Here is a 12,042-nt window from a genome sequence, read left to right as displayed (position 1 = left end):
CAAGAAAGATTGGGATCAAGCGGAGATTCGAACACAAGGACTAAGGAATGATGATGATCAAGGCGATGATGATGATCCATGGATGATGATGGATACATCTGCATCATCGTCAGGAAGAGAGTCAGCGGAAGCATCTAACCAACCAGATGATGATGACGAAGACGAATAGGATCCATCGGACAACGATAAATCAACATTCAACAACTACAAATAAAAGGTATGACAAAGAACTACGTGGGCTTTGATTCCTTCGGGATACGTAGGCAGCTTAGTATTACTTTGAGTACTAGGTTCAAGTCCATTTTCTCCCTCTTTTAATATTAAATCGCCTTTATCGATATTATCGTTGATTTTTCTTATTAATTTATTTTTTTCATTCTTTTTAGTAAATATTTTAATAATGATTACAACTTGACAAGCAATGAATTTCGCTAATAATTAAGTAATCATCAAAGGTATGTTCGCAATATTCTAGTATTTTTATATTATATAAATATTTAAAGGAAAAATAAAAATGGAACCGATGGTCCGACCCGCCCGTCCCGCGAGTTGGAACCGCCGGAACCGCCTCATGAACCGCCAAGGAACCGTTTGGAACCGTCCGGAACCGGAACCGTTCGCGACAGGTTCCAAATGGAACCGGAACGGAACCGGCCCAACCCGGACCGTGGCCATGCCTATATACATATATATATATATATATATATATATATATATATATATATATATATATATATATATATATATATATATATATATATATATATATATATATATATATATATATATATATATATATATATATATATATATATATATATATATATATATATATATATATATATATATATATATATATATCAAGCCTTATTCGGTATAACTCGAATTTTTTAGGACTTAGACCGACCAAACAGGAACCCCGATGGATGAATTAGTTTCACATCAAATTTACATATATTTCAGCATAAAAGTTTTAGCAACAACTCAGCATCTGGATACTTCAAATGTTGTTCAATATGAGCTTAGGTTTATCAAATTGGATTGGACCATTAAATTAATGATGATAGTGTGGACTGTGGAATTTATCTTACTTTTTTCATGGAACAGTATCAAGGGAGCAATGACTTCCCTAAGCTATTTAAGATTTGTTTTGCTAAGTTATGTTTATGAACCTTAAGTTTTGGTTTTAACTTACATACCTTTTTGGAAGCCGTTTATTAACAGGAGGAAGTACCAAGCAATATGTACCAGGATATAAGTGAGCTTATTCAGGATAAGGACAAGTTAATCAAACTTCCAAATGAATTTATACTGTGATGAAGGTTTCAAGAATTCCTATAATTATTCTTGATTAGACATCAAATATTCAAAATAAAAGAAGAAAAAGACAACAAAAAAAGCAGGGTGAAGAATCTTGCTTCTTAGAAAAAAAAAAAATTCTTATGAATGTGTTGATAGAGTTGGTTGTTATAATGAACATTTTAAAGAGTTGTTATAGATATATTAGCAGCTGAATCATCAAGTATTGTACTTTGGTGAACCAGTAGATATTCTAATTAATCATGCCATATTTCAATGCATTGATAAGTTATGTGTTTAATAGTCTACAAAAATAGTTTTTGTTAGTAGGTATTTATAGTATTTAAATTAAATTACGCATTTTATATTTAGCACCTTCTTTGAATTAGTTATTGTAGGTATTCAACCTAGTTTTAATACGATCTTTTGCATACTGAAGTAGGTATTTTGAATATTTGAGGTAGACATTTCAAACTTACTATAGTAGGTATTTTTGCATAATAAAGTAGGCATTTATTACAATTAAAGTTGGCATTTAAAATATTTTATTGTAGATGTTTCTATATATTAAAGTAGGTGTTTTTGCCTGTATTTTTGCATATTCAACTGGTTATTTTTTCATATGAATGTGGACATTTTTAGTATTATAAGTAGGAATTTTTCATAGTAGAATGTTTAAGATAAGAAGCAGGTATTTAATACTTGAACGTTTAAAATACGAAGTAAGTAGTTAATTTAAAAAATTAATATGTATTTTAGATATTATGCTTGGTACTTTAAACACCTTCAATTTTTATATGAAAAGAAGTAGGCATTTTTAGTATTTAAAGTAGGCATTTGAACTAGTTGAAGTGGGTATTTTCAATATCGAAGTAGATATTATTGATAATATCAATAACAAATGTTTACATGTACTAATATAGTAGGTGTTTTTAGTAATCAAGAACTAGTTATAGTAGGCATTTGAAGTAGATATTGTAGTTGTTTGTGCTTACTACAATAGGTATTTAGTTAATAAAGAAGGTATTTTTAAGATTTGATCTAGGCATTATACTAATAATAGTACGCATTTTTAACAGTTATAGTAGGCATTTGAACTAGACATAGTAAGTGTTGTTGCTTACTGTAGTAGATATTGTTAGTTAATGAAGTAGGTATTATCAATAGTGCTTTTCATAATAGTAGATATTCTTAAGATTATTAGTAGGTTTTTCACATATTGAAGTAGATATTTTTGTACATTAAAGTAGCACTTGAACTAGTGATAGTAGGCATATGATTAGTTATAGTAAGCGTTTAAAATAGATATAGTAGGTATTCTTTGGATACAGAAGTAGTAGGTGTTTTTAGTTGACGAAATAGGCATAAAAACTATTTATAGTAGGCAATTAAACTAGAAATAATAGGCATTTTTAATACTTATAGTAGCCATTTGAAAAGGATATAGTATGTGTTTTTGCTTACTATGTAGATGTTTTTAGTTAATGTAGTAGGCATTATTAAGAGTTAAGATAGATATTAAAATTATATAATAGGCATTTGAACAACATAGAATATGTGTTTTTCCTTATTGTAATAGGTTTTTTAAAGGTACTTTCAGTAAATAGGTGTTCTTAATAGTGATAGTATATATTCTTAAATATAAGAATAGATATTTTAATTATCTTTATACAAGACGATGATAATATTATCTTCATGAATAATCCTATTTGTATCATCAAACTCGATTATTAAATTTTCAAAAGATGAACATATTTAAATAATAAACACAATATTCATTAGAATTTGTATTCAAATATAGAAAAATTAAATAGAATGCAAAAATGAATAAACCAACGATTTCATGGATTATGTTGTTGGATTGATTTTAAAATGTAAAATTATCAAATCCAAGTATCAATTATTCTATTCTAAATTCTAATCCTTCTTTTATGTTTTGATTTCTTTTTTGTGTTTTTGTTGTATTTATCTGTATGTATGAGGTTAGTTTTTGATTTTCAATAGAACAGCAAGTCTTGTATGAAGTCATCTCATCATGCAATATACATATCCATTCAGTCTATTTCACTGACTGATGACTTTAAAAATGAACATGATAAAATTATGTCATCACTATAAGATCATAAAAAGTGATCAAATTAAAACTATAATAAATATCAATTTAAATTATGTGATCAATTTATGTTATAATTAATCACTCGAAAATCGTAAGTAATCTTTTTAAGATTCTAAGTAATCATTTCAAGATTATTGGTAATCACTTTAAGATTATAAATAAATATCACATCAGCTCAATAAAGATGATTTCACCGTGATATCATCTCATTTGGGAATTTGTAATAAAAGAAATATAGCCACATATATTAGTATCAATCAATGTATTAAGCCACTATTTCCAATCCAGTTGTTCCGTTTAAACCCAAAAGAATCCCAGATGATAATAAATGTAAGCACAAATGAGAGAAAAACCTAATAATGTCTACAGTTTGGTTGCAATTAGGAAGCATTTCATATAAAATTACAGTGACACCAAATCTAAGACCATACCAAATATCTTCCTAATAGTCTAATACTATCAAAAACCAAAAGTGTGAGGAAGGAATCAAATAACAGCACAGAGACGGCTCGTTCAAGTGTCTCAATCTTAGAAAAACCCAATCATCCCTTTAAACTCCATCACTTGCTATATATACTCTCGACGTATAAGACATTGAGCTTGTTAGAAAATGCCCACTACGATCAACTTATAAAATAACTAGCAATGCACCCGAGTTTAGAAAATGCCCAAAAACGATCGATCATTGACCTCCAAAGCTGAACTTTTAATTGTTACCTCTATTCCAGTGATAAGATGGTTGGCCATTCTCATATAACCTTGGACCTTTATTATTAGCAACATAGTAATCAGGACCTTCCCTTTTTCGGCAACCTGTACTGAATTGTCCTTGGCCTCTATGGATATTTATGGAGTCTTTAGGCCCCCAGTTATATTTATCTCTCGGCTTCTGCCCCGATTGATTTCCCCTACCATTCGGCATTTTGCTGCATCGATGAGAGCCAAATTCTTGAGGTTTATTTCTGTGATTGTCAAGCCAGTAACTAGATCTATTTCTATGATTTTCATGCCAGTAACTAGATCTATTTCTATGATTCTCATGCCAGTAACTGGTACAAGGTGCATCTCGTGTCTCCTGATTCCAAGTGCTTGAACTTGCTCTCCGATCTTGCCATCCAGAGCCTTCTTTTGCATCCCATAATATATTCCATTCACCTCTCCAAGAACTATCGTTAACAGCGACAATTTTTTGTTTATGATGGTTTTCCCAAGGGTCGTTATTAACAGAATCATCCCATTTGTTCCAACCAGTATTATTATTCTTGGCAGCTCCATATTCGGATATCTTATTTGTCTCCCAAGGATCCTCGTCTTTGCTCACCCTGCTAGCCTCATTTTCTAACTTATCCCACTGGCCCCAACCTGGTCCTTTATTTTTCTCTGTCAAGCAACTCTGTTCATTACCATTCTCCCAAGGATCATCATCGTCTGGCGATCCACAAGTTGCTTTACATCTACTAGAAGGTAAGAGATGCTTATCATCTGGATTAAAGAATTCTTTATCGCACTCCCTTGCTAGTTCTGGATCTATACATGGGTTCCAATCTATTTCATCGATGTACATATCTGGGTTTGGAAGTTGGGTATCAGATGGAAGGCCATTAAACTCTTCCCAAAAGCGTTTCTTGGAAATATCAAATGCTTCCTTACCAGCAGAATCATCCCAGCATAGCACATTACTGTGACAATTCATAAAGTTCTTTGTAGCCAATACCTTCTTCCATGGAATCCGTCCCACAAGATAGCAGAACTTCTTCTCCCACATTGGCACATTGTCCTGCCAAACCTCTGATATATGGAGGGTAAAGCAATTAAGTCACAAATATTCGCCATTAAAAACCAGAGGACAATTTACATGCTGCAAATAGTTAACCAAGAAGGGAATAAAACAAGCAACCACATTTAAGAAATCTCACTGTCCTCAACTCTCCAACACAAATCTTGACAAAAGGACAAAATCTTAGCACATTTTAGCCTTGCAAAGGCTCATACAGAACATAATACAAGCAGACGAATTACATATCAACTCAAGTAAAATAAATAAATCGATGTCATTTATGTTATACAAGGTCCAACTGTCCAGCACTGGAGTTCATCAGCAAGAAAAATAAAAACTTTATTTGATTTTCTACTAGACCTTTAAATAATGAATCAATTCCTCTCTTTAAAGAAACATACAAAGAATCTTTGACTACACTGGATTCACAAATTGTGGTTAACAGTCTTCCCCCTCCACCAACTTTACTCTTTTATCTTTTAGGTTGAAATAAAAAAGATTTGATTCCTCTCTTTTTGAGGGATTTTCTTAAATTAGGTTTGAGATGAGGAAGGAGAAATAGCAGACAGCAGCTGGTTATATTAGAGAGGTTGGTAATTAAAGCATGCCAGAAATATTGGCCAATTACATATTGAGATATCTTGCTAGAAGTTAAAATGTTTGCCTAACTAGCTTCTTATTGTTTGTCGAAATCTCTTTATAAGCTTCTTCAAGAAACATGGTCGTTTGGTTCCCTGTTTTTAGGTTTAAGACATGGACGTATGTGTTTGGCATTGTTCTTTAGTCAAACGATAATTCTTGTTTGGTTGAAAATTAGAAAACCTTGAGGGCATAAGTACTAAATCTCCAAGCTACGGAGTTCTCACACCTTGGGAAGGGGGAATCACCTAATCCAAAATCTAAAAACCGATAGATATTTGCAAAGGACAATGAAATGTAATGATGGGAGAGGAAAGGAAAGACGGTGGTTTATTGGTGGAGAAGATCACGGATGAAAGAGTAACTGGAAAAGTGTATAGGCTGAGAAAAAAGGATTACAAAGAAAAACAGAATGTTGAAAAACTTCATGCTGGTTTTACATATTAACCATCCCACACTCACAGGGGCAAAGCAAACAATTCTGAGGCCCTGTTTATTTTTTAAATGTTTCTGAAATTGAGGCCTTCATAATTTAAAAGAAAAAAAGATTTTCTTGAACTTAAATAAAAATTCAACACAATTTTAATTTCTTAAACTTAAATTAAGTTGTTAAAAATTAAACTTTCTTCTCTAATGTTAAAATGAAAGAGAAAAAAGTAATAGATTGATCACTAATAATAAAAACAATAAAAGTTTGAAGGGTTGAAAATTTTAAAAACAAATTGTTGATTATTTTTATAAATTAAGTTAGTGATAATTGATGATTGATGAATATGTAAACATTAAATGGGGTAAGAGAAAATATTTGGAAGATAAATAATTGTTTTGGAAAGAGATAAAAAAGGAGAGAAAAAATGCAAACAATAGGTTTTGAACATAAGACCATTGATATATTAAGCAAAACCCCTACCAACTACTAACTACAATAGTATGTTATTCTACTATAATGTTTTATTATGAAACCCTTTAGGTATGGGGGCCTTGTGCGGTTGGGCACCTCGCACGGCCCCAGAACGCCCCTGCACACTCATGATTTGACATCTAAAACCATTCCGCAGACTGAACATCAATGAGGATTAAAGGAAGCACAATATTTAATTTTTTAAAGCCCAACTCGCCTCTTAACACAAATACATCATCACTCTTTCATACTCCCTCCCTTGTCTTGACTATTTTTCTACGAGAATAATCTCCTTAAATACCCAAATACATAATTAGTAATGGTAGTGAGTAGTCTCTAGATAGGGTTGAAGTTTCTAGCATGAAGTTTCTCGAAAGCTTGAAAGTCTATAGAGTAGTCTAGAAGACTCTAGAAGAAATTCTAATGTTTCTAAAATATTTAGGTAATTCTAGGAGGGCCGAAAACATTCTTGTATATGCATGCTATTAGTATAAATAAGTAGTTGGTGTGGTGGTCAATGTGGAAGAGTGCAAAGTGAAAGTGTGCACAAGTGTATCCAAGTAGAGTAAGACACAAGAGGGTAATATTTAGACACCAAAAGTGTGAGACACAAGTGTGACTGAGTGTAGTTATAGCCAAGATTTGTGTATTTTTAGAGTGTCCCAAAAATTATTAGTGTCCTTGTAAAATATTATTATGTGTATTGTATTAAAATTGTGTTTTATTTGCTATACCACGTGTGTGCCTAGGGTGGTATTTTCCCAACAGATTCTACCGCCTAACAAATCAACAACAAACATAAACCCACTTAAATTCTTTAGAAAATTTCGGAACAGAAAACTAAGGTCGTCTAAGTTCTTTACACGTCTACATCTTATTAGGTGAGATGAATCCACAAAACCCCCAACATATTAACTTACTTTGATAGCATTGTCCAAATAAGACATGAAATCAAAACTATATTGAACTACCACTAACCCAATTTCATGATTCCTCTACAAAGGCTAATCCAACCTCAAACGAAGTACACAAGCTATGCACATTTCTGAAAAACAATGTTGTCAAAGATTTGTAATTCTTTGGTTTCAGATTGTAAAATACTATCTCAAAATGGCTAATTAAATCTTGTGTACCTAGCAAATATGGGATGATGTTTGATGCCAAATGTAAATAAAAAACAACCTTTGTTATAAGGTTCGGTAGAACCACTCAGGGGCGGTTTTAAACAAATGATTAGAAGTTCAAACCCCCACACACACATCATTCTTTTTATTCATTTTAAAAGGTTTCGGGAAAGTCTCAAAACTCTAATTCATATTTAATTTTGACATTAATTCACAATCATGATTGTCGAAAAAAAACTCATTAGTGTCATCAGTCCATCACCATTTTATCTTACTTCCTATTTGAGATTCGACAACTTGCCTCTTCCCTAAACGCGAATCAATTCAAATCCAAACTTCTATTGAAGTTGTAAGCATACATTTAAAGCATTGCTCTTAATTTGCATAATTGTATTTAATTATTTATTAATTTATTAACTTATTCTTAATTTGTATATGGTTATTTTTAATATTTACACTTCAATTGGATCAAATTGAGTTGTTGATAATTGTTGAAATTAGGGTATTTTCCTAAAACATAAGGCCTTTGTGTTATTTTGATGATTAGTCGTTAAATGATGGTAAATTAGAGTTATTTAAATAGTGTTTTTTGTATTTTTGTTTGTATAAGATCTTTTAACGTTGCTCATTTTATTTAGTATATATAAATAGTTTATTGATTCAAATGTTCAATTGTGATTAATGATTGTGTTTACTATTTCAAATTGATAGGTATTATAAAAAAATTTAGCTTCTAGATCGTCTTATGCCTCTAGTAGTTCAAGGTTTAAAAAATTCACCAACTCCTTTAAATGACACACAACATTAAAATTCACAAATTCCATTGAATTATACCCCTTCTCTTACTCAAAAAAGTAGAATTGATGTAAGTGTTCTTCCCTCTGATTTTCTGCTGACATATTGCCAATTTCAAATAATAAATGATCGTGATGATGTAAGAAGGGCTATATTCATAGAGATCCTTAACAACCCCGAGGAACATGCTTATCCCCAAACTAAATTGTCTGGATATGCACGTCAATTTAGCTAGTCTCGGTATGATACATCTTATAATTGGTTAGAGCATAATATGAAGAATGATGCTTGTTATTGTTTGTGTTGTTATTTGTTTGCAACTTAAAGTTAAACATCAAGTCACCATGGAAGAGAGTCATTCACTACTAAAGGTTTCAAGAGTTGAAATATTTTTGAAAGCTTTCATAAACATATTGGTGGACCAAATAGTATTCATAACCAATCAATGTGTAAAAAGATGTGAAGATCTTAAGATACAAAAACAACCAATACAAGTTTCTTTACAAAAACAATCTGCGCAAGTTAAAGTTGAATATAAGAATCATTTGAATGCATATGTGGATATTGCTAGATTACTTCTATATTTCGAATTACCTTTTTGACATCGTGATGAAAGTGAAATATCCAAAAGGAAAGATAGTATTCTTACTTTCTTCGATTTTTATGCCAAAAAGAATTGTGTTGATAGTGTTGTTTTACAAAATGCTCCTAAGAATAATCAAATGACATGCTCCTTAATCCAAAAAGATATTGCTAATGGTTGTCATAAAGAGACCATTAAAGCTATTCTTGAGGAACTTGGGGATGATTATTTTGCTATCTTAGTTGATAAATCTCATGATGTCTCTTGTAAGCAACAAATGACTATTGTTTTGAGATATGGTGATAAAAGGAATTTTGTCATGGAGTGCTTAGTTGGTCTTGCTCAGGTTATATGCTTGCCCTGTTGTCTTTGAGTCCATCTCGTATAAGGGGGCAAGCTTATGATGAAGCAATTAATATGCGAGGTCACATCAATAGGCTTAGGAGTGCAATTCAAGATGATTGTTCATCGGCACATTATGTACATTGCCCACATAATTCAATTGATTCTTGTTAAGGTTGCATACAAACATGTTGATGTTTAACACCCTGAAATGGCTAAAAAAACATTATATGAAGGTGAGCTTTTAACTGAAAAGGATTTAAATGAAAAAAATGGTCTTCAAAGGCCCGAGGATACTCATTGGGGTTCTTTTTTTTAACTCTTTGCTATTTCATTAATATGTTTTCTATAATGGTTAATGTATATGATACTCTTGTTCTTGCTAGAAATAATGTTATTGCTAAAACTCAAGCTATTCAGAAATGCATTTTGCTTTTGTAATTCATTAGATGAAATAGTGTTGGGATCACTTATCCATTAAGTCTATCTTTCTAAAGACGAGATTAAGATATTGTATGCTAAGAGACAATTTCAGAACACTAGAAATGAAGGTTGGGAATCTTTGCTGAATGATGTGAAAAATATTTTTGAAAAACATGACATTGATAATCTTAGCATGGATGAGTTGGCTCCTTTACGTGCTCAAATAAAGTGAAAATGCAAACTTTCAAATGTGACAATTGAGCACTGTTATCATGCTAATATTTTCATACAGGATTATTGATATGCAAATGCAAGAACTTGATTATCGTTAACCTGAGATTGTTCAATTATAACACTCAAAATGACTAAAGTATTAAAATAATTTTGATGATTTAGCCTTTGATAGTTTTAATGTTAAATTGGATACTTTTGTTGAGAATTTTTCTACTAATGAGCAGTTTGCAAACTTGTTTATGCTTGATGAACTTTCCAAATCATTTGTTTATTCAGATTTGCACAAGTAATGCCCACATCTTATATGCTTTTAAAGTTGGTATTGAGTTTATCAGTATCCAAAGCAACAGTTGAAAGAGTATTTTCAGCAACAAAGATTATCAAAACCAAGTTCCGCAACAAGATACCTTATGATTTTTAAATGATACTATTGTAACTCATTTTAAATGTGATTTGTTTCAAAGTTTGTCAAAAATGATATTATGCACCATTTTCAAAAATAGAAAAACTCAAACAATTATCTTAATCAAACGTTGTTGAATGTAATTAATTCACGTTGTTCAATGTACTTTTTTTTAATACAACATTGTTTCTTTTGGAATCGCCATAGAGACATTTATTGCACTGTAATGGAACGTTATTGTTGTAATCCTCTAACAGCTAAATTAATTAAATTTACACCCAACATATGATTAAAATTTTTGCATTACACTATTATGTCACATTAATTCCTAATTCCCTAAACATCTGAATTAATCAAACTAATAAATTCAACTTCAATAACAAAGGTTCATGGAATTAAATAAAAAAACAGCAAACCCAGTTCTTGATTTGTAAAGGCGGCAATAACATTTCATCAGACATAAAAATTCAAAAGAAAAAGGTAGATAGAAAGAAAAAGTTACCAGTTTCAGGGTCAGGGCAAGGTTCATCTCTGGGAGGAGACCATTGATAATCTTGGTAATAACGGCGCCTAGGTCGAGCATAATTTCTTCGATTCCATTTCCCCATTTCCCTAATTTACTCTTTAATCTAAGATCCTGGAAGTAATTACTATAGAATCCTGTATTGATATTTGATGGGATGAAATCAGAAGGGAAAAGAGGGCGTGGGAAATGTTGGTATGGTGGAGTGAAGAGATTGTAGAAAAAAGATGGAAGGAATATGCAGTTGAAACTTTTGATGAAGCAATTTATATGGGGAGTTGAGAGTACAATCCGAGATTTTGGTTTGAATTTGGGACCTGATACCACCTTTTTTATTCTCTCACACAACAGCTTTACAAATTCACGTGGGACATGGTTTCTTTAAGAGATTATTTTTAATTGAATCGGTCTATATTTTTTAAAATATTATGCACAAAACTTGGATGACACTGTCTCACTTCTGAGACGCGACTTATTGGGTCGGCCCAATTATATATCTATTTTTTAGCAATTTTACAAATAAAAATGTCAATTTCAAGAGTTAAAAGACCAAGACTTAAAAGATCAATTTTAAGGACTTGAAATTGACATTTTAAGTCATAGAGTTTGACAGTTGTAAGATTTAAAAGGTTAATTTCAATAAAAAAAACTAATTTTAAGACATAAAAAATCATTTACAGGATATTAAATTCTCATTTCAACTTTAAGGATGATTCAAACATTAAAGTAGATATTAAAAACTTTGAAATTGACTTTTTAAGTCTTAAAATTGAATTTTTAAGTCTTGAAATTATCCTTTTAAGTCTTAAAATTGTCCTTTTAAGTATTAAATTAGTATGTCAGAATATTTTTAAAAAAATTATTAGGTCTGGGCCAGTTGTAT

At 31.1% G+C, this 12,042-nt stretch overlaps 1 protein-coding gene across 1 annotated transcript; it reads right to left on the bottom strand.

Annotated features, from left to right (window-relative positions):
* Nucleotides 1-3,665: 3,665 nt before the first annotated feature.
* Nucleotides 3,666-11,446, bottom strand: LOC130801960 (uncharacterized). The gene is made up of 2 exons (XM_057665937.1): nucleotides 11,139-11,446; nucleotides 3,666-5,203 (listed from the first exon to the last, which is right to left on the bottom strand). Exons 1-2 carry the CDS (start codon nucleotides 11,242-11,244, stop codon nucleotides 4,122-4,124), a joined length of 1,188 nt encoding a protein of 395 aa, XP_057521920.1. The 5' UTR covers nucleotides 11,245-11,446; the 3' UTR covers nucleotides 3,666-4,121.
* Nucleotides 11,447-12,042: the final 596 nt, after the last annotated feature.

The sequence above is a fragment of the Amaranthus tricolor genome, chromosome 15 (genome assembly GCF_026212465.1).
Source record: "Amaranthus tricolor cultivar Red isolate AtriRed21 chromosome 15, ASM2621246v1, whole genome shotgun sequence".
Lineage (NCBI taxonomy): Eukaryota > Viridiplantae > Streptophyta > Magnoliopsida > Caryophyllales > Amaranthaceae > Amaranthus > Amaranthus tricolor.
Note: the sequence above shows the minus strand (reverse complement) of the source record. Positions and strands in the feature narration are given on the sequence as shown.